This window comes from Acomys minous, assembly GCF_964271855.1.
Source record: "Acomys minous genome assembly, chromosome: 7".
NCBI lineage: Eukaryota > Metazoa > Chordata > Mammalia > Rodentia > Muridae > Acomys > Acomys minous.
The window spans coordinates 19,149,228-19,176,989 of NC_140488.1; the positions used below are offsets into that span (position 1 = coordinate 19,149,228).

General features: G+C 43.0%; 1 protein-coding gene and 1 long non-coding RNA gene across 7 annotated transcripts in view; one reads left to right on the plus strand and one right to left on the minus strand.

The window, feature by feature from the left end:
- ARHGEF6 (Rac/Cdc42 guanine nucleotide exchange factor 6) overlaps nucleotides 1-27,762 on the plus strand; it is a 113,197-nt gene that overhangs the window by 8,909 nt on the left and 76,526 nt on the right. For 4 of the 6 annotated variants that reach the window (XM_084789812.1, XM_084789810.1, XM_084789811.1 and 1 more), the window contains exons 3-4: nucleotides 23,771-23,855; nucleotides 25,970-26,100. In XM_084789812.1, coding sequence (XP_084645938.1) covers nucleotides 23,771-23,855; nucleotides 25,970-26,100 — 216 coding nt within the window. Of the gene's footprint in view, nucleotides 1-1,414; nucleotides 2,143-2,378; nucleotides 2,462-23,770; nucleotides 23,856-25,969; nucleotides 26,101-27,762 lie in introns of those variants that run through there. The other 2 variants (XM_084789814.1, XM_084789815.1) reach the window with 2 other exon arrangements.
- LOC311602131 lies at nucleotides 12,215-23,363 on the minus strand. The gene is made up of 3 exons (XR_014780689.1): nucleotides 23,053-23,363; nucleotides 15,672-15,737; nucleotides 12,215-15,263 (listed from the first exon to the last, which is right to left on the minus strand). It is a non-coding gene; the product is annotated as an uncharacterized lncRNA (long non-coding RNA).

Here is a 27,762-nt window from a genome sequence, read left to right on the forward strand (position 1 = left end):
TTTCATTCTGAGTAGATACTCTTCCTTCATAGTCTCCCACGGCTGTGCCCTGCCTAGGACACCCTCCCATCTCCACTTTGCAGAAATAGAAATGTCCTCTGCTTCTGGACCCAACTTAGTTTTTTTTTTTAAACTTTGTTCATGAAGAGGTCATTGAATGAACATGTGATTCAAATAGTTTCTCTCTCTCCCTCCCTCTGTCTCCCCCCCCCTTCCTTCCATCCTTCCTTCCAATACCAGCTGGTAGCGCTATGAGTTTTCTCTGCCCCACCCCCTCACTCTCTCCTGACTTCCTGAGTCACTCCATCTGCCTTGTCACCACCACAGCAGGGGTACTGTCCCCAAAGTGAGGCCTGTGGGATGGACTGGTTGTCATTTCAGGGAATGTTCTAGGCAGTCCTAGAAGTAAGGCCGCTTTATCAATGCTCATGAGTCAGGGTTCATCTGCCACCTTCCTACTCTAGCTCTAGGAAAGTGGGGGGGGGGGAAGGCCAGAGCACTAACTAATGCCACAGTGGACTCCTTCAAGCCCTGGAAGGAGTACTCGAGTGAAATCAAAATTCATCTCTTTTAGCATCTCGTTATGAAGCCCTGGCTGGCCTGGAACTCACTATGTAGACCAGGCTGGCTTTGAACTCACAGACACCTGGCAGTCTCTGCCTCCTGAGAGTGTTGACATTAAAGACATGTATCACCACACCCAGCTAAGAAACCTGAATAGAAATTGGATAATGTCTCATGGAATGACCATTTTCCGTCTGTTTCCACTGGGCAAAGCTGCCACTCAGTTTAGTAAGTAGGAAGACTTTAAAAGGGGTGTGGGTGGCACATTTGTTTTTACTAGTTGAGCTAATGTGATACTCCAATTACGCTGGCTGACCTAATCTTTTACTGGCTGTGTTGCATTTCTATAAAAATTGAGCTTCAAAATGTACATTGTAGCACATAGGTGATCTCAACTTCCCCACAGGCTGAGGCAGGAGGATGTGAGTTCCAGGCCAATCTGGACTATATTTGAGACCATGTCTCTAAATGTAGTAGAAGCCCCCGGGATGGAGTTTGGTAGTAGAACACTTGCTTAGCATGTGTCCTTTTGAAAAGGCTATGTGATTTGGGGTCTGTTCAGGGAAGAGATGAGTGTGAAGGACCACTGAGCGCCTCTCTGCTTGGTGGGGGGGTGTCTCAGTGGTCACCCTGAAGCTTGTAGGTCCCTGAGTTACATCCCATGTGTAGAAGAAGAAAGCAGTCCACTAACTAGTAATGGCTAGTCCTTGACTCCAGCATTCCCACGCGGGGAGGGGAGGAGGGGTTGCCAAAAGCCCTGGGCAGGCGGGCACTGGTAGTCCTTATCTTGGGAATTGGGTGGCAGCAGCATGCGCAGTGTAGCTGCAGCCCTTACATCGCGGCTTTTGCTCCTTCCCTGGCTACGGGAGTCCTTAGGCTGCTGCCACTGCCACCGCCGCCACCACCACTGCCGCTGCTGTTGCTGCTGTTGTTGCTGCTGCTGCTGCTGCTGCTGCTCTGCCCTGCGCCGCTGTCACTTCCAGTTCCTACTTCTGCGATCCAGGTCCGGGTCATAGCTTCCCCTCTTCTGGCCCGGTCTCTCCAGGCTGCTCTCCCTCCCGGGTTCTGGCTCTGGGCAGCAGAGCTGGGTCTGGAGGAACCCTGCGGCCAGGCTCTCACTGGCCACCCGCTCCCCTACTGTGGCCGCCCCGCCGGGGCACGCCTCCCGCAGCCCTTGATCGGAGCTCTAGAGAGAGAACTTGAGGGCAAGAATCTGACTTCCCTCTATTGAAATAAATAATACATACATAAACAAACAAATAAATATTTTTTAAAAAATCCCTTGCCTGTGGAGCTTTGGAAGCACAGCAAGGAGTTTGGAGACTGGCGCCCCCTCCTCACGCGTCCAGGAGCAAAGTTGCAGCCGCCCCTCCCCATCGGCCATACCAGCCTGCTCTTCAGTTTCGCCCTGGTGGCAGCCGCGCGGGGCAGGGTCCCAGCTCCATCTGGGGACAGCGCTTCCTGCAGCCTTGGCACAGGCTGGAGGCGCTTGACGGCCCCGTGACTCTGAAGGGCGAGCCACTTTCAAGGAGGCTGGAAGGAACGAGCAGCAGCAGGAGGACAATCAAACCAAGCCAGGTGACCTGCCTGAGGGGCAAGGGGTCAGGGGGAGGGGAACGTCCAGGGCCTGGTGCTGGGGGGCTGGTGGAGGCAGAGCCGGAGCCGCCCTTCCTCCAGGATTGACCGCGTAGGTCTTCAGCCCCAGCCGCCTGTCTGTTCTCTGCCAGGGCCTCTCCTTGGTGCGGAGTCCCTGGGTACCCAGAGCGGGGGCGGGGGGGGGGCGCAGAGAGCAGGGCAAGGACTCGCCAAACTTAGGGGCGTGTTGTCCAGTTTCACCCAGAAGGCTGACTGGATTCTGTCTTCTCCTCTCCCGGGGAACCAGAACAAGAAGTCAACGGTACTGTTTCTGATGTTAATTTGATGCTCTCCCAAGCTGGAGAAACCCTTGCATTGAGGAATGTTTGACGCAAGTCTGTCATAGAAGTGCTGTTCGGATGGACTATACCTGGTATTCCAAAGTAGCTGTAGTTGATTTCGAGTTTTCATTTTCTATTTATTGAAGGACCCAACAGGTATTCCGACGATTTCTTTTCTTAGCTCTGGGGTAGAGAGCCCTCAAGTTTATCTGTCTCCTCAAATATCTTTCTTCTCAATACTTTATATTCTTAGTTTGGGGTTGTTATTGTTTTTGAATGTAGGAGTGACTCACACGCTTTCTCCCCTCTTTTCTTAATGTGTAGTGGGAGTAAAAATATACTCAAAGAATATATTTCTATATGAAACCATGTTTTTTTTTCAATAAAAGCAATAAACAAAAAAACCACATAGAACAGGATAAATTTTAGTTGATGTTTAAGTTTTTAAGGTATTGACTTAAAAGGCAAGATTCTGAGGTCCATACTGCTTTTCTAACTTATATTTGCCTGGAAAAATACAGTTTGTCCTTGAACTTCCTATCTTAATTTTGACATTGACCGTGGTAAGAGGATCTCTGATGACATCATTTGCTCCGGCCACAGTTCAGTGTTTCACTACTGAGAGCACCTCTGTCCAAAACTGTAAGACGTGGGCCTGCTCTTGGACTTCAGCACATTTCTCTTAAGCAAAATAGTATGCTACATGCCAGGCAATGCTACAGTCCCTTCTTACATAAGCAAGCTCCAGGCCCATGTGGTGCAGGGCATGCTTGGAGCAGTTAAAACAAGAGAGGGGCTGTTTCCATCTGAGCGGTGGAGGGATGGCTCAAGTTTTGAATACAGCAAATCGCCAGCTAGGAATCTCAGCTTGCATTTCTTTGGTGCTTAATTTACTCTTCCCTTTGTTTTCTTTTTCTCTTTTTTGGAATGCTTTCCACTTATCCCAAAATCCGACTGTCCGTGTCCTTAGAAAGAACTTTTGAGAGCAGGCTTTTCTTCCCATTTTCAAAGAAACAGAAAAGTTTGGTTAGGCAGGGGCTGGTTGGTGGTAGAGTCAAAAGGCTAACTCAGAACTCCTGGCCTAGGTTTTGTTGTTTGTTCCACTAAAAGGTGATACTTTGTTCAAAAGCATTTCATTTGGAACATTGTAAGGATGCCCATATCCTCAGAACTAACTGTTCCTTTTGTAAGCTCTCACTTTTGCTTGCATAGAGCCCAGTCTGTTGTTAGGGTCTGGGGTTTTTATTTGCCCCACTGGTCTGCTACCTTTCTAGTCATACTCAGGGATAGCAAGGGATGGCTAGAGGCAGCCTCCTGGACCTAGAAATTGCCAATACTTATTTGACACCATTCACAGAGTATTACTTCAGCCTCTAGAAACTTATTCAGGAGGCAAAAAAAGAGAGGACATGTGTTTGGTTCATTCACAGCAGTGTGCCCTTCACTGTTCTCATAGGTTTAGGTGCCAAGGCAAAAAGGTGGCTGAATACTAAATCTATGTTCTAGACCTTGGGATGGATGCTTTCAGTATATTCTCTCAATTGGCCCTCACAATAGCCCTGAGAGGCAGCTGGCACTGCACCCATTCCACAAGGGTGGAAACTGAGGTTTGGGGAGGATCCATACTCGTACCTCCCCCCGGCAGTGCTAAGCAGACCTAGACTAGTCAGCTAGATCTCACTTCCTCTGCCATGAGGCATGCTGTGGCCATCAGGGAGCCACTGATAACATACAGAAACATCAGACATGACCGTACACTACAAGTATTTGAGGTGGTTTTAAAGCCACAAGTATTAGAGTCTCATTGCCCAGAGATGCTGACTTAATTGTTCTACAGTGGGGCTTTTGCATTGGTATTCTTTAACGTTCCAGTTAGCTTAGTAATATTAATTTTAAAAAGTTGAAAATATCCTAAAAATGTAGGTTGCTGATTCCTCACAAATGGATACACTCATATAATTTTCACTTGGATTAAGGAGCAAAACATTATCAGAGCCTTTAAGTACTCTTTCATGTCTTCTCAGACCTGAGCGGTCATCAAGGAGCACTCCCACCTGACTCCTAAGAGAAGAGATTATTGTAGAGCTTTTCCTGTTTTGGTGCATGAGTTGGATGGTAAAGTGTGTACTTGTTTTCACAACATATCTTCCGCTAAGCATAATATTTGAATAACTAACATGTTGTAGGTACCGCTGTTTCATCTTTTATTGTATGGATATGACAAACTTTTTGTTTTTGTTTTTCTATTCCAGTTTTTCTTTGTGTGTGCATGTGTGTTGTTGCTGCTGTTGCAATAAGCAATGTTGCCATGAATATCCTTGTGGGTATCTCTTGAAGAACATTTCTGTTGCACTTACAGATAGCAGTAAAGTTGCTAGGTCATACGGTGTGTATATATATTCTGCTTTAAGAAGTTTTTCCAGAAAGGTTCCTAAAGAGACCAAAAACTAAGAGCGTGTGTTGTGAAAGCTGTGCAAGTGATTCCGGTGTGCATCTCGGGCCGGGAAGCCCTTCTCCAGCTCATCTACACTTTTTGCAATATAGACACTTCAAGCATTTGCTGAGAGCATAAGGAAAGAAATGCTAAGCGGTGTAGTGGCGCATGCCTGTAATCCCAGCACTTTGGGAGGCTGAAGCACAAGAATTGTTGGGTTGGAGCAAAGCCTGAGCTACATAGTGAATTTCAGGCAAGCCTGGGCTACAAAGAGAGAGAGATTTGCCCATAATCCCTTACACGGGTTCCTTTAGAATTTTACTTCCTTTATTATTATTGTGATTATTACTGGGCGTATATGCATAAATGCCATAGTTTATGTATGGAGAAAATTTTACCTCCTTTATTATTATTGTGATTATTACTGTGTGTACATGCGTAAATGCCATAGTTTATGTATGGAGATTACAGGACAGTGGTCAGGTCTCACTGTGGTTATGTTTTAATATATCTGCTGGCTTGTCTTGGAAGTCCTTAAAGACAGAGACCAACAGTTCTTCATGCTTATAACTCTAGTCCTTGGGATGGAACAAGATTCACAGCAGGTGCTCACTAATATTCACTGAATGATGATTGGTAGAAGGTTGAATAGTCAGAAGACACCTTCACTACAAAGGTAGTGATCCATTTTTACACCAAGACTTACATGCTTTGATCCTAGAACATTGACTCTGTCTACCACTCAGAGACAAATTCCTTTTAGTTACCCAAGCATGTGAACATTAAGAGTAACCTGGCTGCTCATCCCAACCTGATTAGAAGCAGTAGATGAGGTGAGACGAGGGAAGGTCTATGGAAGCACTTGGCAAACTGGGACACAGTGCCTGAATGGAAATCTGGGATACAGGGAAAAGAGGAGCTACTGCAGATTAGACATGATGGAGATGGCACAAAGTAAGCGTGTGTGTGTGTGTGTGTGTGTGTGTGTGTGTGTGTGTGTGTGAGAGAGAGAGAGAGAGAGAGAGAGAGAGAGAGAGAGAGAGAGAGAGAGAGAGAATGTTATAGTAGCATGATGGTTAAGAGCTTCAGCTCAGCTTTGAACTTGGTCTCATGAGAATTGGCTACTTATTATGTATATAACAGCCTTGCAGGTGGCCGTGGGACATAGGACCATTTATGAGGCCTATGTTACTCCTAGTGTTAGTGACAGACAGCAATAAAAGCAGTTTGCATAGAGCCTGGCACCAAGTATAGACTGAATAAATGTTCTCCTCTTTTTTCTTTTCTTTATTTTTTCCTTCCGGTGGGGTCTTCTGTATCCCAGATTGCCCTCGACCTCTCTACATAGCAGAGGATGACCTTGAGTTTCTGATCCTCCTGTCTCTCTCTCCTGAAGGCTTGGATTCCAGGTCCATGCCACCAGGCCTGGTTTCTGTAGTGCTGAGGGTTGTTGAGGCCAGGACTTGGTGCAGTCAAGGAACGCAGTCTACAAACTGGGCTTTGCCCCAGTGTTTCTAATTGGAACTTCAATGTCTTCTAGTAGACTTTCTCACAAATGGTTCTGCATTACGAGAACAGCAGCTCCCTCGGTTCAGTCACGTTGAGGTAATCCTAGTTGATAAGTGAGCCAGATGATCTCTTGAAATCTTAACATTTAAATAGGCTAGATGTAGAGCTAGGATAAACTGTGGGCTCTCCCAGGGTTCTGTGCTCTCATATGAGCTATGCTGGATAGCAAGGCACGAATGAAACTTGAAATTGGAAAACAAGCACATCCAGCCATCTGATGTCTCACCTCTATGTGCTATTTGGTAGAGACTGCCTCGTTTTGGAAAGCTGTCTTAGATAGGAAAGCCTAAGAAAAGGTAAAAGCCCCACACACTTAGCAATACTTAACACATGCCTTTTTCAGAAAGCAAAACAAAGGTGAATGGTTCGTTGCTTTCTTGATGAGCAATGGTGGCAGGCTTGGCTCTGGTTCTCATGGCTAACTGCAAAGAAGAACCCATTCAGTACTGTGAGTGCTTTTCCTAATTGAAGCACCTTTCCCCCTGAAATTGAAATTCTCCTCAAGGACAATCACTGCAGTTTAGAGGTGATTGCAATGTGTTTAAAATAATTTATATAACATATTTGCCTTGGGAGACTACAGACAGACAGTTCATATTTTATTGATACCATAGCTCATTGTAACCCATGTAACACAGATTGGAATCATTATTTTTTTCAGAGACAGGGTTTCTTTCAGATTGGAATTCTTAAGTATAGTTTGAGACAATCATACAGGTTTTAAGAATGATGGCTTCCAACTGAGCCTGCTCTGGTGGCACATACCTGTAATCCCAGTACTCCAGGAGGCAGAGGTAGGCAGATTTCTGTGAGTTTAAAGCCAGCCTGGTCTACAAAGTGAGTCCAACACAGCCAAGGCTACACAGAGAAACCCTGTCTCAAAACAAGCAAACTAACAACCCCAAAAAAGTATGGCTTGCAACTGCTCTCATTCTTTTTCTACCTTATGGCTATATATATATAGTCTGGGTAGGCATTGAGAACAAATATATCTATATTAGAAGGGTTAGAAAGGGTTTCACTCTGTCCTGGAACTCAGTACATAGACCAGGCTGGCCTCAAACTCACAGAAATCTACCTGTCTCTGCCTCACAAGTGCTTGGAAGATATTTTGAACTGATAAGAACAATTTTTATATGGTTTTCCTTACAGTAAGCTGGGACTAGAAATATGCTTAGGGATCCAGTTGTAAAGAGGAGAGTGAATTATTTAGTTATTAACCACAGTAACTTCTTTAGATGCCATTCGGTGCTCTAATAATAGAAACAACTCTGAGAGATTCTGTTTATTTTCTAGTCTACACACCAACTAGACGAATATGAGAAAGGAATAGCCTCACTTTTTCATGTTCATTTCTGTGAAAGGGGCTTAGTTCCTGTGTCATTTTAAAAGATCATGTTTATTATGCCATTAAAATATCATGAAATGTAAAGTGTAACCTAGAGAAAGATGCACATTATTTCAGTGAAGTCAAACAATCCAATGAATGATCTTTTATTTTTGGTGATGATTATAAACTGTCCCCCATTACACATAGGAAATAAGTAATAAACCTGTTGAATTGAGCATAGTTGGAGAGGTCAGAATCAATGGCCTCTAGTTTTAAAAAATAAAGCCTGTAAGTTCTAAAAAAAAAAAAAAAAAAAAAAGGAGCTCATTGTTTATGAGTTGAGTTGTATGTACCCACTATGTATGAAAAGCAATGCATTTTGTTAGTACATTGGATCACTGCAATGTTCCCAACTGGAAATGTAAATTCTCTCTTTTAAAATCTCACTCACTCTAATTTGCTTATAATATTGACTCTAATTCAGGTTGTTTCTGAGAGCAACTGAATACAATATGCCTCTTTCTTCAAGCCTTGTAGTCTTGCTCAGCTCTCCTCAACTCCAGCATATTCTAACTTGGTCACATGCATCAGTGCAACACTCCTTTAGGATCAGTGTAAGAACTGATGCTACGGGGCTGGAGAGATGGCTCAGAGGTTAAAGGCACTAACTGTTCTTCTGGAGGTCCTGAGTTCAATTCCCAGAAACCACATGGTGACTCAGAACCATCTATAATGTGATCCGATGCATTCTTCTGGCCTGCAGGTGTACATGCAGGCAGCACTGTATACATAATAAATACATAAATAAATAAATAAATAAATTAATTAATTAATTAATTAATCTTAAAAAGAAAACTGATGTTCGGTTGGCCAAATGCCATAAAGTATGCACCACAGTTGGTGATGGTGTTGGATGCAGTACAAGTCTTACAGATGCACTGAACTTCTCTGTTGTTCTTGTTCCCTTGAGCCACAGTGTCACGCTGTGCAGCCTGAGTTGAATTAGAACTTTGCACTTAGCCCAGGGTAGCATTGAACTTGTAGTGATGCTCCTACTTCTCTTTCCCATGTGCAAGGATGAAAAGCACGATGCTTCTGTCATACTGTTTATCTCCTCTAGACAGAGTCTCACCATGTAGTCATGGCTGGCCTTGAACTTAGGATCCCCTTGCCTCTGCCTGCCCAGTACAAGGATTGTGATGCCTGGCAGGCTCATGCTACGCTTTAAAAAAAAAGTATTCGTTACTCTCTTCTCTGTCTGTCTCTATATCTGTCTATCTGCCTCTCTCTGTCTGTCTGCCTGTCTGTCCATCCCTCCACGTCCCCACCCCTGGTTGATGTGTGTGTGTATGTGTGTGTGTGTGTGTGTGTGTGTGTGTGTGTGTGTGTGTGTGCACTAATGGCATGCATGTGGAGGTCAGAAGACAATTTTCAAGAAGCAGTTCTTTCCTTCCACTATATGAGTTGAGGGACTGGGCTCAGGTGTCAGGCTTGCACAGCCAGTTCTTTTTCTGACTGAGCTTTCCCACTTTTTGAGTTGCAAATGAGCGAAGTAGGAAGACACACACTGGTCCCTTAAGAGCCTTACTCACCAGCATTTTATAAAGGGTGATTGTCCACCATGGCCAGAAGCTGCGTGGTTCAGAGATTCTGAGATACGTATATTTTTGTTTGTTTTTACAACGGAGTTTCATGTAGCCCAGACTGGCCGCAGACTACCAATCACTATGTAGTTGAAAATGGCTGACCTTGAACTCGAAAGTGCTGAGGTTACAGGCCTGCAGTACCTCGCTCAGCTTAGAGATGCGCACCTCTGTTGATGGCCTTTGGAGTGTGCTGATAGCTCCCTAGAGTGGATAGTCACGTGTCATTTCTGTTTTCTTCTGGCAGAAGATTTACCTTCCTAATTAAGTTCCGCTTAGACAAATAGAGTAAAATCCCAGTTTTATTCATTCTTAGGGACTGGAATATTATTACAGAGATCAGACATGTCAGTTGAGGGATTGAAAAGGACAAGAGGGAAAATAAGGAATTAAGCTGAGGTGAGACAAAAAAGCAACATCTTTCAAAGTGGCAAGTAAAACCATTATTAAGGACTGCTCTCACCCTAGACTCAATAACAAGACATTTTTCTACTTCCTGGAAGTGTTGACTTTATTTTAAGAGGCAGCTTTAAGGTGTCAAGTTCCTAACATCTTTTTATGAAGAACTGTGCCTGTGAAATAGACCTGAATACTAAGAAACATTTTCTCTTATAATTTGTGTGTTCTTCAAAGCTAGATTTATAGTGAAGTGAGGTTATCTTCTCAATAATTTTAGAGAAAAATATGCAAATTAAAAGTTTGATGTATTTTACTAACAAAATAAACTTAAAGCTGGCATAGCAGTGCATGCTTGTGAGCCTAACACTAAGGAAGATGAGGTAGGAAGGTCACAAGTTTGAAACCAGCTTGGGGTACATAATGTTTTCCAGGTCTACCTTAGCTATATAGCTAAGACCCCATCTCAAAAATAAAATTTGAGAAAGCTGGAGAGATAGCTCAGTGGTTATAAGGACTGGATGTTATTCTAGAGGACACAAGTTTGATTTCTAGCACCTACATGACAGCTCACAAACTGGCTATAATTCCAGATCAAGGGCATCTGGTGCCTCTTCTGGCCTCTGTGGGCACAAGACATGCATATGGTATGCAGATATACATGTAGGCAGAACACTCACACATATAAAGTAAATTAATTAAAAAAATAAAATCTAGTAACTTGTCATGAAACATACTGCAAATAAGCATTTTCTTTAAATTTATTATTTTTGAGATTAAAATATAATTACATTTCCTCATTTTTTTTTCTTTTTGGGTTTTCGAGACAGGGTCTCTCTGTGTAGCTCTGACTGTCCTAGACTTGCTTTGTAGACCAGGCTGGCCTCAAACTCACAGGGATCCACCGGCCTCTGCCTCCTGAGCGCTGGGATTAAAGGTGTGCACCACCATGCCCGGCTACATTTCCTCATATTTTTTCCTCCCTCCAACCCTTCCCATACACTTTCCTTGTTCTCTCTCAAACTCAAAACATTTTCTTTAATTGTTTTTACACACATATACACCACAAACACACATACACACACATACACACACATACACATACACTCCTAAATATAAATACAACTTGCTCAGTTGGTTGAATATTACTTGTATACATGTACATGATTTCAGGGTTCACCACTTGATATTAGATAATCAATTTAGGGGCTCCTCCTCGGTGAAGACTATTTCTCCCTTTCTCAATATTCTCTGTTGCCTACAGTTTGTTTTTGTTTGTTTGTTTGCTTGTTTGTTTTTTGTTTTTTGTTTTTTGTTTTTTATCTAGGGTCCAGGCTCCATGAGATTTTCCTGTTAATGTGTCTGTTGACGTCACCCTTGCTCAGGTCTTATTTAGGTGTCCATGCTGGTGAGATTTTATAGATGTAGCTTCTCTGAAAGAGGTTGTAAATTAAACTGTTTGCATTCTCTGAAAGTAGGCTGGACCCCTGGAATATATTATATATATAGCGGAGGTACATCTTGATGTGGTATTTAAAATGTTTACCTTCAAGGGAAAACAACAGAATGGAAAGCTTGCTGGTGCACACATGAAATCACGGCACTTAGGGGAAAGAAGCAAGAGGATTAGGAGTTCAAAGACAGCCTCAGCTACATGGGACACTGTCTAAAAAAATAAGAAAAAGCCAATTTAATATAAATGGGAGTGATTTCTTTGTTATGTAAAGTTTTTCATGTGTATATATATGTACGCACTTGTACATGTGCATGTATGTTCATGAAGAGGCCAGAAGTCAATGTTAGGTGTCTTCCTTATTTACCCTCCATCTTATTTTTTAAATACTTATGTTTATGTATATGAATGTGTATCTGTGAGTATAGTTGCTCCAGGAGGCAAGAAGAAAGCATCAGAGCCCCTGGAGCTGGAGTTGGAGGCAGTTGGAAGGGGCCTGATATCTGTGCTGGGCAGTGGACTCATGTCTACTGGAAGAGCAGCAAGTGCTCTTGACCATTGAACCATTTCTCTAGACTTCCACCTTTTTATTCAGACATAAGCTCTAACTGTTCTGCTAGACTGCCTAGCCAGTAAGCCCTAAGTTCCTGTCTATCTCTTACTGTTCAGTTCTGCTACTATAGAAACATGCCTGGTTTTTATGTCAGTGCTGGGAATCCAAACTCAGATCTTAATCCTTACAAGTCAGGAATTTCATTGACTAAGTCATCGCCCCAGCCCAGTTACTAGATCTCATACAGTATCCTTTTACTTGTCTTACAAGAAAGTTATGGATTAGTATGTCCATTACTGTTCTGTTGCGGTGATAAAATACCAAGACTAAAGCAACTTATAGGAGAAAGGGTTTATTTAGGCTTATGGGATAGCTATCATGGTGGGAGGCATGACAGCAGGCAGGTGGGGTGGCTGAAGCAGAAAGCTGAGAACTCACATCTGGAACTGTAAGCACAAAACAGAATGAGTAAGCTGGAAATGGTGCCAGTCTTTAAACTCTGAAAACTGGTCTTTAGTGACATATTTCTTCCAACAAGGCCAAGGCTCCTAAACATTCCCAAACAGCGCCACCAACTGGGATCAAGTGTTCAAATGCCTGAGACCGTGGGGGACATTCTCATTCAAACCACCACAGTTAGTTCTTGATGTATGCTAGGTACTCAGATTATATTTATTGGATAGATAATAACTTGACCCTAATTAAAATTGGCTTTAGATACTTTCTCCTAGATATCTCTGCTCGTCCCTTCATTAGCCTTCAAGGTGGGACATCTATGTAAGGCATATTCCTACCTATGACCTCCTCCAAAGTGACACATGTGGTTAACTTTACTTCCTTTTTGTGAAGTGAAGTCTCCCAATCACTCCTTGTGACAAGATAATTTATTTTATGGAATGAGAAAAACATGTTTGGGCCTGGATTTATCAAGTTTTAGTAGTCTTTTGTTCTTTCTCCTTTCTTGGAGAGATATGTCAAAAGGACTGGTATTCTTGATGTAAGTAGTATCTGTTTGAATTTTATTTTATTTTAAAATATTTACCTTATATGAATGGTTCCCCCTGCACATATTCATGTGCAATATGTATGTCTGTTGTCCATGAAATGAGAAGAAGTATCTGATCCCCTGGAACTGGAGTTATGGATGGTTATCTAGGAATTGGATCCGAATCTTCACAAGAGTAACACGTGCTCTTAACCCCATTTGGAGCCATCTCTCTGTCCTCTGTTTGAATTTTAGATTGGGAAAGAAGCTGACAACCAGTGGGGAGCCTGCTGGTGACTAAGTAAAAAAGGTAGAACTTAACATCATGGGCCTACATGTCTTAGTGGTTCCAGAGTCTCGAGGCCAAATGCAAGAAAGTTCAGAAATAGGGAATTCCACTGGGTACTGATGAGTAGTGTTTGGAATAAGCCTTGTAAATGAGCCATGGTAGAGGTCTGGGGCTCGGGTGCTGTGAAGGCATTTATAACTGCAAAGGAAAAAGGAGAATGAAGAAAGTGGAGCCCATGGAGTACACATTGAGAGGATGAGGTAGTGTGAAATCTTGGATCTATTAGAGAGGAGTCAGCTTCAGAATATTTTCGCATACTACCTCCTGAGACAAGTGAGCATGCTTTTTTTGTTTTCCTTGTTGATGTTAATGCATATTTATTTTCATTTTGTGTGTATGAGTGGTTTGCCTGCATATATGCATGTGCACCGCCATGTGGGTACAATGCCCATGGATACCGAAGAGCATGTTGGATCACTTCAAACTGGGGTTAGGGGTAATTTTTAAGTTGTCATGAGAGTGTTGGTGACTGAACCCAGGTCCGGTGCAAGAGCAGCAAGTGCTTTTAGCTACTGAACCATCTTTTTAGCCCCCGTTGTTTTTTTGAGACAGAGCCTCACTCTGTCATGGATGTCACTGGGTAGCCCTTTGCCTTCTGAGTGCTGGGATTCCAAGCAGTAGCCTCCCTGCTTGGCTTATGAAGTTGATCTTTCAGGCAGTGTCATGTTGGCCTTTTGCTGGGTGGCTGTTCTTTGACCTGTGGAGGCTAACTGAAACCTGTAACTGATGTGTCTAATATCTGAGTTCCTGAATGCCTCCTCACAGTGTTTGGGTTGTTTCCAAGGTAGAAATTATGTTTTTAATGAAATATTGTAAAATTAATTAACTAATTAACCAACTAATAAACTAATTAATTAATGTTCATTGAGCATTGCTGTCTCTGAAACATGACCTGCCAGAAGAACTGCTAAATGTGATCTCTAAATAAAGAGGTAGTTGCTTAGTTGGTAGAGTGTTTTCATAGCATGCAGGATACCCTAGATTTGGTTTCCAGCATTCCATAAACCAGTATGGAAATGTAATCCCAGCACTTTAGACATGAAGGAAGGAAGATGAGAAGGTGAAGGATCAGACCTCACATAGTGAGCTTCAGACCAACCTGAGCTATGGGAAACCTTGCTTATAAAAGAAATGATAGTTAATTTTGATGTGACATCCTTCCCACCCAGATAAGCTGATGTTAGAACTTTGGGTGTGTAGTTTATAGCCTTTCAAATTGCAAGTTACCTCTTACTGTTTCTGGGGAGTTATTTTGTCATATCTTCTGCCTCTGAATTGAAGTTGGTTTTAGAACATGTGTATGAACACATGAGGAAAGCTTATATTCACTGTGACTTTGCTGCTATATAATACAATAATTAAAATATAGTTCATTTCAGCAAGGCAATGAAAATCCACAAATCCTTCTGGCTTCCCTTCTCTATAATAACTTGGGTTGTGGTGCTTATGATGGGGTTTAATTAGTGTGTGATTCAAAAGATAAGCAACAGAGAGTTTGAAGTGCCTCTGGTCACATCCTAGCCATAGGGATTAATCACTTAATTTTTCAGACAAATATTGGTGTTTCTTGGTTTAGATAGTTGTTAATGGCAAAGCTACAAGGTGATTGGTTTTGTTTGTTTTTGTTGTTTCTTACGTGATATTTCTTTCTAAGCTTATTTCGTGCTGTTAGAGGTTGAACCTGGGCCTTGCATATGTTGATCAAGCAGCACTTGGAACACTGAGCCCTCTTTCTCTCTTTCTGAGATTATTGTACTCTTAGCAATGCCTTTTCTTTGGTTGTGATTATTATTTATTGATGAGAACATTTAAACATTCAGTATGTATTCCTATATCTATTGTGATCCTACTGCATAGCAGGAGTACTGCTGGACATGGAAGGTACAGGAGGGAAAAATTACACTGGTGTCACATGGCTTACATTGTAGAAGTAGTCTGCATGTTAGTCTTTCTCATAGAGCATCCTGTCAGTCAACCAGTGAGGGATTATTCATCGCATATTCCACATGTGTTGGCAGTTTGGACTTCAAAGACTATGATCCAATTGGAAACCCTTGAGTAATCTTGATACCTGCAGAGAGAGAGAAAGAGAAAGAGAGAGAGAGAGAGAGAGAGAGAGAGAGAGAGAGAGAGAGAGAGAGATGTACATTATGAAGAGTTAGCTTCCTGGAAGAAACACGAAGGTAGGTCCATGGAAGACTTCATGGAAACTAACAGAGGGACTGCTGCTTACAGTAGACTGAAGCTGTCCCTGTGTTCCTGAACTTCGGCTCTCTCCTTTGTGCAGACCTCAATACTAACCACATATCATGTGCCAAGAATGTGTAGTGAAAGGACTGCTTTGCGTATATTTTAAGGTTCAGCCCAAGTCATCGGAGGCCCCTATGAAAGTAGAACCTTCAAACCCTCCTCTTCAGCTCTCCAGATTGTTACATTAAACAATGACACTTCAGAAGATTCTCATTCTTTTTATACTTACCCTGGTCCTCGAACCACAGAGTTCTAGAATACACAGTATTGTGGATGTCTAGGCCTTTTGTCCATCCTATGAATAGAAGCAGAGAAGGCCTTGTAGATGTTAGAAGTTGATTTGGGAGTGCATAGGTAGTGTCAGTGATGAGTTGAAATGTATTATTGGGGTGGGTAAGGGGGCTCAGTGGACAGATCCACTTGTTTCGAAGCCTGATAGCCTGTGTTCAATGCCCACATGGTAGGAGGAAAGAACTGACTCCTATGGTTGTCCTCTGACCTTCATTTGCCTTCAATGTTCTCCATCCAGAGTGACTAGATGAAATGCAAAATATAAGCAGAAATATATAATTACATGAAATGTATTCTTAAAAATACAAAAATAGGCTATTTTCCAAATTCTTGTGAGCTGTTTCAAGCAAAACATTTCCCCATAGAAATGAAGCTTTATATGGTGATTATTTTTTTCTGGCTAACCCACAAACTCTTGTTTAATGCTGTATGTGGCTAAACTATAAAAACACACAGAGACTATGTAGCAGGTGCCATGCTAAGGCTCCCGGAGGGGGGAAAAAATGTGTTCTTCATTCCGATTTAGAACATTCAGATGTCAGTCCTTCTTCTTAAGCAGGTGGTGACAGTGGCTGGCGGGGGGGGGGGGAGCAGCACCTCATGTTCTAACGTTAAGACATCCCAATGGCTGAGGCATCACCCCTTTCCCCCCTGAAAGCTGGCATCCAATGTATTTCTGAGAAGGCTGCAGTGACAGGAGAGGGGTGATGAGGGAGCTGCAAGTGCAGTTGGGCCCCAGATGTCCTCCACGCTCTTTCTCATCCTGGTGGTTGTTCTCTGTTGCAGTGTCTTTTTTAAATCCCATGACTGCCTTTCCACCCCAGATGCCTCTATCAGTTCTTGTCTCTTCTCCTGTTTCCTGAACGCTGGGGCCTCAGCTGAAGATAAATGTCTACCGTGGAGTTTTCCCTGAAGGCATAGCAAGGACGAGTGAAGTCCTAGGCTGTGGTGCACTGGCGCTTGGGAAGTCAATTTGGTGAATTTAGAATGTTTATGTGAGGAATTAAGCTTAAGCCTAGCAGCACCATGGTACTGAGTTTCCTGCCTCAGGAGTCTATGAGGGTCAAGTCATCTAGGAGTCAGGGGTAGTCATACAATGTGACTGCATAGAGGTACACAGAGACAAACTGCCTGTAGTCACGGTCACGATCCAAATGCCACTGAATTTGTAAATTGGTCATTTTAAGTTACAATCTGAAAAAAAAAATCAACTTCTAAAATCTATTCTGTTATTTCATAGTACACTAACTCCCTTGCTCTATATATTAAACACACATGGCAGGCAAGCAGTCTGTCACTGGACTACATCCCTAATCCTAGTCACTCTTTATTCTGAGACAGTGTCTTATTAAGTTGCTTAGGCTGGACTTGAAGTAATTCTATAGCCCAAGCAGGCCTTGAACTAGTGTTTTTCCTGTCTGAGGCCCCCAAGTACCTAGGATTACAAGCCTGCTTCACCAGATCTGGTTTATGGTACATACTTGTTTGAAGAGAATTCTCTTGCCATAACATGAGGATGTGATATCCTGACATCCACTTAGCAAACATTAAGAAGTGGACACTGGAGTTTATGCAGTGGCCTTTGGAGAAGTTGGCTACTGTGAGTTGAGCTCAGTTCCTATAGCCTTGACAACTCAATCAGATTTGAGACCTGAGAGATCTTTGCTAAGATGTTGCCTTGGAGATTCTCTGTTCAGAAAATGGACCAACAGACGTCTCGTTGGCCTGCACTGCTCCAATTCTTCTACCTTTCCGGATGTAAAAGCCACAGGAGAGTAGTGTTGCTTTCCTAGATCCCTACAACTGCTAAGCAGAGACAATGCTGGTGTTAGAGTCTAAGTCTCCAGACCCCACACCAAGGGTTTTTTTTTCAACATACCTCATGTTGTTGTGACTACAGGCACAAGTCAGATCCTGTTCCTAAATTGCTGAAATGCAGACAAATGGAGGGACTCAAAGTCCAATTAATTCAGGGCTTACTCTTTGAAGTTTGCCTGCCATCAATAGAAGCGGTTATTAGGCCGGGTACAAATGCCATCACTGTATTCTTGTAAGTGGAATGCTAGTGGGTAATGAGTCCAGTCTCTGAGCTAAGAGCCTTATTTGTTGCTGACTTTGTGCCTGCTTTTAGAAGGAGCTGTGTGTGGAAGCCTGGCAGGTTACAGAGCCAGAAGCAGCACCACCAGTGAAATATGACTAAGCAGCTCAGATTTGCTTTCTCAGTAGTACCATTTAATGTCATTTCCTTCAAAGTGCAGGGGTTAGCGGAGCCACTGTGATCAGCTGTGACAATTAGAGAATGTGACTCAAGACGAGTTCAGTTCATTTAGGATTCCGTCTCCTAAGAGAAAGATGAACAGGGAAGCATTGGAACATCCTTAAATATTGGCATCTTTTCTTTAAACAGGTTGGAAATACAAGCTGAACGTCCATGTGGTTCCATGGGATCATTTGTTTTTCAGTTGATTAGATTAAAAAAAAAAAAAAGAAGAAGAATGATGGAGTCAATTGTGATCAATGTAAAGCTGAAATTAACCTGAAATGGGAGTTGACTGGGTGTTGTTGAAGGCACAGAATCCTTAAAGGCATTGCCACTTCTGCAGTAGAATGGGGGATGGATTCCTTTCTTAACTAAGATGTGGCTGGCCTGCTGGGACTGCTTAACTCAGGTGCCTAAGGCGTGATAATGAGGCAGTCAGGAGGTCTGGGGTGGTTTAGTTCCTGTTGTAACCTCAGGCGGCCCCGCCCCCTTCTGACTCACTGCCTTACAGAACGGGAACTGCCCTTCCTGGATCTGGCAAATGCAGCATCAGTTGCGTCAGGAAATGGGAAGGCCAGCCCAGGAATTAGGCAGAGCCCCTTGGGAGGCAGTCTAGTCTCATTGCTGCAGTTGTTGAATCAGTCATGTGAGGGACTCTAGCAAACTGTCTGCAGATGCTGTTTGGACTGAAGTAGCAAGGGATTTCTTCCTATGCAAACCCAAGGATGGCTTTTCTGTGTTTTCCTAGGTCTGGTGGAAACCTCAAGCACATGTGCAAGGCTACAATTCCCCTCAGAGCACCCACTTGTAAATGTTTTTGTTTTGTTTTGTTTTGTTTTGTTTTGTTTTTGAGGGGAGGTTTCATATATCTCAAGATGGCCTCAAGCCTGCTGTGTAGTTGAGGCTGAACTGGCTTTCAGATCCCCTTGCATCTGCCTCCTGACTATTGAGATTACAGTAATGCCCTAACACTCCTGATTTACAGACTGCTAGGGGCCAAAACCAGGGCTTCATGCATGCCAGGCAGGCACCCTACAAACTGAGACACACTCTGAATTCCCAACCTGTGTTTGTATTGGTCTGTGACTACTACTCTGGGTTTTCAGTTATGCATTTAAGGAAGTGAGGAAATAATTGTTTCCATATTGCAAGCTCACAGGGAGAAACAAATACAATGAAAAACTTTAATCTTAATCTATGATAATGTCAAGATATCATAACCTTATAACAACAGAAATTTATTGTGTTATTCATGGCTCTGGAGGTTGGGAAGTCCAAGATCAAGAGGCTAGTAGAGTCAGTAGCTGGTGAATACATGACCATGGTGTCCTCATATGTTGCAAAGGGCAAAGAGGCTGTTTGGGGTCCTTTTATTTATTCACTTTTAAATTTATTTTTATTTTATGAGTGTGAGGTTTTGCCTACATGTGTGTCCTTACACCACATGTGTTTCTGATGCCAGCAGAGGCTAGAAGAAAGTATCATATCTCCTGAATGTGGAGTTAAAGACAGTTGTGAGCTGCTATGTGGATGCTGTGAATTAAACTCTGGTCCTCTAGGACAGCAGCCATTGTCTCTCCACTCATAATGACTGCTCCATCTCTCCATTAATGAGGTTACTAATCCCATTCATGAGGTATTTATGCCTGCTCATGACCTAATAACTTCCCAGTGTTCTCACTTCCAAAGAGTACTACCTCAGAGATTCGGTTTCAATGTAAATTTGGGTGACATAAACACCCAAGTCATTGCAATATATATTTGCTCTTTAAGTACCATGCCAGGCAGATGCCAGGGGCCCAACGAATCAGTAATCATAGTTATATGATTAGTGAGGGATGGACTGGAGATGTAGCTCAGTGAATGGAGTGCCCCTCTAATGTACATGAAGCCCCGGGGTTCCTTCTCCAGCACCAGACAGAGCTTGCTGTGGTGGCCCGTGCCTAGGACCCCAGTACTTGAGGGGTAGATGCAGGGATATCAGAAGCTGAGAGGTAATTCTTGGCTACATAACAAGTTTGGGGTCTAAACTAGACTCCATGAGACCTTGTCCAAAAGAGGGGGGCGGTTAGTGAGGTAATAGAGGAAGGAACAGTGAATTGAAGGAACATCTTTTAATGCACTCCTTTACCTTACATGTTGAAACCGAAAGTGACTCTGAAAGGCTCTATTTGTGAAGTCATAGAAATAATAACTTTTGCACAATTTCCACTGGCAGATCCCAAAGATTTCAGAATTTACAACTGGCCCTTAGAGGATGGAAAATATAGGTTCTGATGTCATTGTGGTTTTCCAGAATGGAAAAATGCTGGTAAAAACTGTAAAAACTAAATGTCTTGTCTTATTCCATCTACTGAGGTTGGAATGGACTTTGGCCAGCTATGTATGAATGTTCAGAAAAGAATCCCTAGTGAAGTTCCGTGATTGTCTTCTCTATTGCTTATCCAGAGTTGAGTTTCTGTTGTTTGTAAGTGTGAGCCTTATTCATCTCATTGGTGGAGTGATATCTTGGCCTTCTCTAACAAGATTTCTAGTTCTTCTTTCCTTATCTGAGTCACAGAAGTGCTAAAATGAGTGGGGGGGGGGACTACTGCTGTTTATCTGACTCTCACAGATCTAAATGAACTAACTGGCTTATTTCTGGACCAAAATGGGAATAAAGAAAGTAGTTCAGCTAATCAGAATCTCAATCATATACCGGACACTAAACAGCCTAGTGAATGTTTCACAGAGTGCTACTTGATGATATTACCACAACTTTGTCAATGCTTTGACTTGGAGTGGGAAAAGCACTTTGAGCAATTATACACATTACCTTTCCACAAGCCCCGGGGTGTGCAGATAGAAAGAGGGATTAGTTCTCCATTTTGTGACATTAGCCTTGGGTGTGGGAGCTCCATCCTCTAATACTAACATTCAGGAGGCAGAGACAGAAGAATGGAGTGTTCCAGGCTAACCAGACCTGCATAGCTCTGTCTCAAAACCAAGCCAAAGAAAAAGAATGGAAAGCGATGTTCTTCCTGCTTGAGTGGCCTATATGGCACCTTAATTCTCCTTGTTTTTCTTATCTCACTCCACCTTAAGGGATTCGCCCCACTTTCCCCAGTTGGGCACCAGTGCACTTGGTCTTGCTGAACATCCCCATCTATAAATTTGATCTCACATTTCTCCTTTGCAGTATGGTCTAAATGCCTGACAATGAATGGAAGTGATGTGCACTCTCCAAATTACATGTCCTTCTCGGTATGGGACCAGATCAAGTTCAGAGAAGAAAGAGATCTACAGAAGAATTTCGGAGAGGCTGAGGCTATAGCTCAATTGGCCAAGTACTTCCTCAACATGCACAAAACCCTGGGTTTGATTCTCAGTACCACCTAAAAAGGGCATGATGGTGCCTGCCTCTAAGCCCAGAACCCAAGGGGTAGAAGCAAGAGGCTCAAAATCTCAAGGTCATCCTTGACTGCAAAACATGCTCAAAGCCAGCCCATGCTACGAGAAACTCTGTCTCAAAACAAACAAACAAACAAACAAACAAAACAATTGAGAACTTAGGAAGGTATGATGTAGGGAAGCCTGTCTGTACGTGTATCTGGAGCCCCAAATGGTCTGAAACAATAATCCCTGGGTATTGTTTTTCTTCTATCCCCCAAAGGCCCCCTTTAACGCCTTCGTGCATAGTTCCTGCTGCCACAGAACAGGCTAGCTGTAAGGAGAACAGCATCTGTGGGTAATCTCAAGTATATTTGGGTTTTCACAAAAGGGAACTGGGTGCAGTCCAGGCAACTTCCTCATTTGAGCAGTAACTCTTGTTGATGCATGCTTTAGTTTATGAAAATTCTCATGTTCTAAAACTTAGGCGACTAACCAGAGTATTTTAGGAATCCCAACATTTGTAAGCAAACGACCCATGTAAAGAACCACCATCCTAGTAAAACAAGGAGGAGATTTTCATCATAAGTTCTTCTTTCATGTCTACTCTCCTAGCTTTTCAGTTTGCTTACTATTGCAGAGTCTGCCCACGTTTTCCATATCTGTCTAATGCGCACGTCCACATGCAAACATATAAATTCTAGAATTATTTTGGCAGTGCTCTCACCACCATGTATTACATTGTGTTCACCTTGTCTTTGGCAAAGTAAAACAGACCTCCTGTCAGTTCTTTCCAGGTATTAATGGTACCCTTTCACTAAAAGGCTATCCGTGCTTCTTATTTGTTTATTTGCGCTCTCTCTCTCTCCCCCTCTGTGTGTGTGTGTGTGTGTGTGTGTGTGTGTGTATGCATGAATGTGTGCATGTGCGTGCGTGCATGTGTGTGTGCATGTGTGTGTGCGCGCGTGTGTGTGTGTGTGCGTGTGTGTATGCATGAATGTGTGCATGTGCGTGCGTGCATGTGTGCGCGCGCGCGTGTGTGTGTGTGTGTGTGTGTGTGTGTGTGTGTGTCCCCATGCCCATTCCATATTATGATTATAGAGGCCAGCAGACAACTTAAGGAGTCAATGTTTTTACTTCGATATGTGAATTCTGAGGCTCAAGCTATGTAGACTATTCAGGCCTTGAAATTTTGGTGATTTTCCTGATTTCACCTACTGTGTGCTGAGATTACTAGGGTGACTGAGTCACCACACCTAGCTAGCATCTACACTATTGGCCGCCTCCTCTGGATTGTGCCTGTGCTCGAGGATACTAGCCTCCATATACATGTCAGAGACTATATAGAAGCTTCAACACATCTTAATACATGGAATGTATTTTAAAACCAACATTTTATATTGCACTTAAAACAATGGTGCTAGTGAAATGGCCTAGTGATTAAAGGCACTTCCAGCCAAGCCTGACAAGCAGAACTAACTGCCAGGGATGCACATAGTAGGAGAGAAGTGATTCTCAAACACACACACACACACGGGGGGAGGGGGGTATGGTATCAGTATGTAATTGGTGCTTTCCGAGCAGTAACCTATCAGAATGATGGCAAAAACTGGCAACGTAAATTTTATTTTTAAGGCAGGTCTCACTCTAACCCAGACTGACCCAGAATCATTCTGTAACCCAGGCTCGCCTCAAAGTCCTGCCAGTCCTCTGCCTTAGCCTCCCAAAGTGTCAGAAAGGTCTGGCATCGTAGTTAGAAGGGTCCCCCAAAGGCAGGAAGAACACCCAGGCTCAGGCAGATGAAGAGTCAGAGCCTCTCAGCTCACAGCTGAGCAAGGCAAGATCAATCAGCAGAAACAGGAAGTGAGGCTCTGAGCCAAAGGCAGGTCGGGCCAGAAGTTCTGCAATGTGGCATCAGGACCCTAAGCAGTTGGGCAGCAGCAGGGAGGAAGGGGAGGAGAAACAAGGACTTGTGACAGTGCCACTAGTGAGGACAGTGAATAAAAGGTAAAGTAGAAAGCCTCACCTCCTTATTTGTAGACTTCTGCGGCCTTTGAAGAGGTGTTAGGCAGTAACTGGAACTCCTGCAGACAAGCTTCCTGTAACTGCCTGAGGAGCTTCACGTGCTCAGGTCAGGAGAGTGGGTCGGAGTATGCGCTGTAGATTTCCTGGTGGGCGCTGCCTTCTCAGCTTGCCTTTCATATCCCAGTACTGTTTGGTTCTGACTCACTGATGGCTGCCACATGCCATTAAGCAGTTCAGCTGCTGCTCCAGTTTCTCCAGAAGGGATGCAGAGGTTTTGCATCCTGTCTTGTACATCTTTTCCCTCTTGAGTACTTGAGGGAGGGGTCTTTTCAGTTTCGTTTGTTGAGCTGATTACTTACAGTTTCAAATTTCCTTTCTAATAGGTATTTGAACCTGATGACCTTTATTCAGGGGCCAACTTCTCCAAAGTTCTGAATACTCTTTTAGCTGTCAACAAAGCAACAGAAGGTAAGGCATGTGGGTGATTTATGGCCCATGTTTCTAGCCGTTAACTATGACCATAATCGTTTAAATGGTGCAAATTTCTTCCCTTCACCCAATAAATCTAAACAAACATGGTTTTATATAACTTAATGTATCTCTCACACAATAGCGAGAAAAGATACGTGCTTACCAAATTCCAATATTCTCAGCATAACAATAAGAACCAAAATTGATTTCATGCAAAGCATTTGGATTGCCAATTGAATATAACAAGACAGCAAAAAGGGAAAGACCAGTTCCTCTTTAAAATAAAGGCTTACAAAATACAGCTATCACTTCCCTTTCTCCACCAGAGATATTGCTCTTATAGTTTTCCATAAAAAGGAGCTTTTCTGTAGCTTTGTACTATGAATGAAACCTCAGGCTTCCCATGAATGTAAAGAGTAGCTTATTTAAATATTTCACATCCACTGTAGTGGAGGTTATCAGAGCAACGCAGAAGCTGACCACACTGCACTAGAAACCCATTTCTCCTGTGACATCATCCCTTAACCTTATCAGCAGTAGTCATCATGAGTTCAAGTGCTGTGAGCCCTTTCCATGGGTCTAAGCTGTCTCAATAGCACCAAGTGGTCGCATTCAGTCTTTGAAACACAATTGGGGGATGTGGCGATGATGGAGTCCACATTATAGATAAGGAATGCCAGGCCTACAGTTACCCAACTAGAAAATGGATGGCTGAACTAGGATTCAAACTCGCAGGAGACTGCCTAGGGCCTTTATACCAAACATACATTCTGCTGTTGAATGGTTTAAGAGCCAAATGACTGTGTGCCCAGCACTGTCGGGTACCACGGAGGAAGTAGAAGATATGGCCCTGCCCTTGAGGAAATTACCATCTATTTATGGAGACTCAACTTACCCACGTGAAACAATTAGAGAGCAAGAGAAGACAATGTAATCAAGTGCCAAGTAGGATGAAGCATCTAGGAAGCCATCAAGTAATTATAGTTTTACCCCAAAGAGCTGCAGATAATAGCAAGATGTGGAAAAATACTTCTCTGAAGTTGTTCTTTGGCTATTTGGAAAAAAAATGTTTTTGAGCTATTACAAGGCATATAGCAGAGAGCACAGCTAATTTGAGTAGCTATATTTAACGCACATGACAACTATCCAGTTCTGGGAAGGGAGGATGGTATAATTCTAACATTATGCCACGCAAATTATATGTTCCTTTGCCAAACTCTTCTAGCAAGTTTTACAGTCTCTTCATTTACCACAGATATTTATAAAAATACAAGGAGGTGAAAGTAAAAAAAAAAAAAAAACCCACAGCCTCAAGGAGATTACTCTGATGCTGAGCCTGTCGCCTAGGAAATGTTTGGGCTTTAGACTTTTGCAGTTTATATCTTTTAAAAATAAGTGGAGAGCAAAAGGAGCCTCATTTGAATTTGTCAAGAAGCCAGCCTCTCCCTTGAATCCACACTCAGCACACTGAAAACCCCCAGCTCAGCTTCGGCCCGATCGAATTTCACAACGAATCAAGCAAGAGAAGGCTCCCCTGTTTGATTTTACAAAATGATTCTAGTACCAAGATCCCATCTGTCTCAAACACACCCTTTCCCTCATTCTGATTCTCCACCCCACCCCGAAACACCAGGGAGACTTTGTTATGTGTGCCACGCATATTTTTACATGTAAGCAAAGAATCCCTAAGTTATGGGCCAGCAAACAAAGAGAGAAATGTGAAATATTCCAAAAGTAATAAGAGCCACAAACAGCTGTTTGGTACCCAATATAGGTCTGAGTTGGACAACAGGGCATACTGTGGCAACTGGTTCAAGAGGGAAGAGTTGTAGGGAAATGGGTTAGGAGAAAATGTGGTTCTGTCGCTGTTTTTCATTATACTGGACAGCAGTGGCCAGTAAGGTTAAGAAGAAAAGAGTTGGCCATCGAAAAAGGAAAAAGGGAGGGGGAGACCTAAAATCATAGAGCCTGTTCAGTGTGATAGAGTCCCAGTGGCTGCCAGGATGGCTGTGACAATGGCCTGGGCTAGAGCGTCTCCTGTTGTAGGTGGCTTCCTGCTGGGAATGTTTGGTTTGGTTTGTCTTTTACCACGCCTTTTGCTCTTTCCACAGATCAGCTATCGGAAAGACCATGTGGACCATCCTCTTCTCTTAGCACTACCACCACCTCTCCAACCAACCCACAGGCTGCGGCAGCCGTTCCCAGCACAACTCCAGAGCAGCAAACCCAGGCAAAGGCAGTGGTGAGTAGAGTTCCCCATCCCTCACCCTGTCTGTTTAAAAAAAAAATCTGTTAAACTCGATCAACATCCCAGATGAAGTTCTGTATGTGCTGAGGGAGATATTCTGTTTGTTTGGGGTGTCAACAGACAAACGAGGTACAGAGTGAACACCAGTTCCAGCTGGAATACCTACTGGGAAGTTAGGGGTGAAGTCCCAGCTTTGTTGTTTACTAGAATTCTGCTAGCCACTTGATGGGAATGCTATGCAAATGTCAGTCATTAAGACTGCTCCTGATGGCACTTTGCTGTTATTTTCCCTACGCCTTGAGCTTAGTAGAATGAGTTACTTCCCTGCTCTTGCAGGCAATCAATAAATACTCAGTACTGCTCTGATCTTGATTGCAGTCTTTTTTTTTTTTTAATTCTTATTGAACAAGACCAAAGCTTAGCAAGATGTGGTGGCACAAACTTGCATTTCCAGCACTCTGGAAGCTGAGGCAGGAGCATCACTAGTTTGAGGTACATTCAGGTCCAGTGTCTCAAAAGAAGAACTACTTTTAATTTCCAGCCTATGATAAATCTCTATACCACTTGTCTTTGCATCTGGTCTTAGACCAGTGGATCTCAACCTCCCTGATGCTGCAGCCTTTTAGTGCAGTTCTTCATGTTGTGCTCACACCAACGATAAAATTATCTTTGTTGCTACTTCACAACTGTAATTTTGCTACTGTTATGAATCATAATGCAAATATCTGTGTTTTCTGATGGTCTCAGGTCACCCCCGTTGAGAGGGTTATTCGACCCCCAAAGGGGGTCACCATGCACAGGTTGAGAACAACTGTCTTAGAAGCTCTGATTTGGGAAGACATGCCATTTTCTGCTCTTTGATTCTTGTCAAAAGTGACTGGCTTACTATAGGCTACCACAACCTGTTATTTTCAGAGCATCTAAACAGGTGATTCTTATCCTTTTTGAGACCATCTCTTCCTCCTTCTCTTGTGACAGGCTCTCACATAATACAGTCTGGCATAGAACTTGCTATTTCTTGGAGGGAGAATGACTTTGAATTTCTGATTCTCCTGCCTCTACCTGCCAAGTGCTAGGATTACAGATGTGTGCAATCATACTTGGTTTATAGAGTGCTGAGGAGCACAATAGAGCTTCTTGCTTGCTAGATAATGCCTCTACTCCCACTAGGTTACAGCCCAGCTGCCTCTCAAAGCTGATGAGGATCCAAGATGGAAGTGCCAATGACACACCGTGTCTGATCAGCAGCAGCAGTTGATGAATGCTATGACACCATAGTCTTTTGAACACTCTTAAATTGAGTATAAAAGCTCATGTGGATAAACTAATTGAGCTTACCAGATTCTCATAAGAGACTATGACTCTCAGAAGTTAAGCCCAGAACTTCTGCTTTACATAACTGTGGGTATTTTGAGGCAGTTTCATGTAGCTTAGGCTGACCTTGAACTCTCTGTGTAGTGGAAGATAACTTTCAACTCCTGTCACATCGTAAGTGCTCAGATCATGTAATTTTTACTGATGACTGAAGGCTGGCCTAGTTAAGATTTGTTAACAACTGAGAGATAGGAGCAATTTTTAAAAGAGTGGATTAGTAGCTAATATTTAGACCAAGTTTTATGTTGGATGGAAGCAGGATGGAATGGTATATTAGTTTAC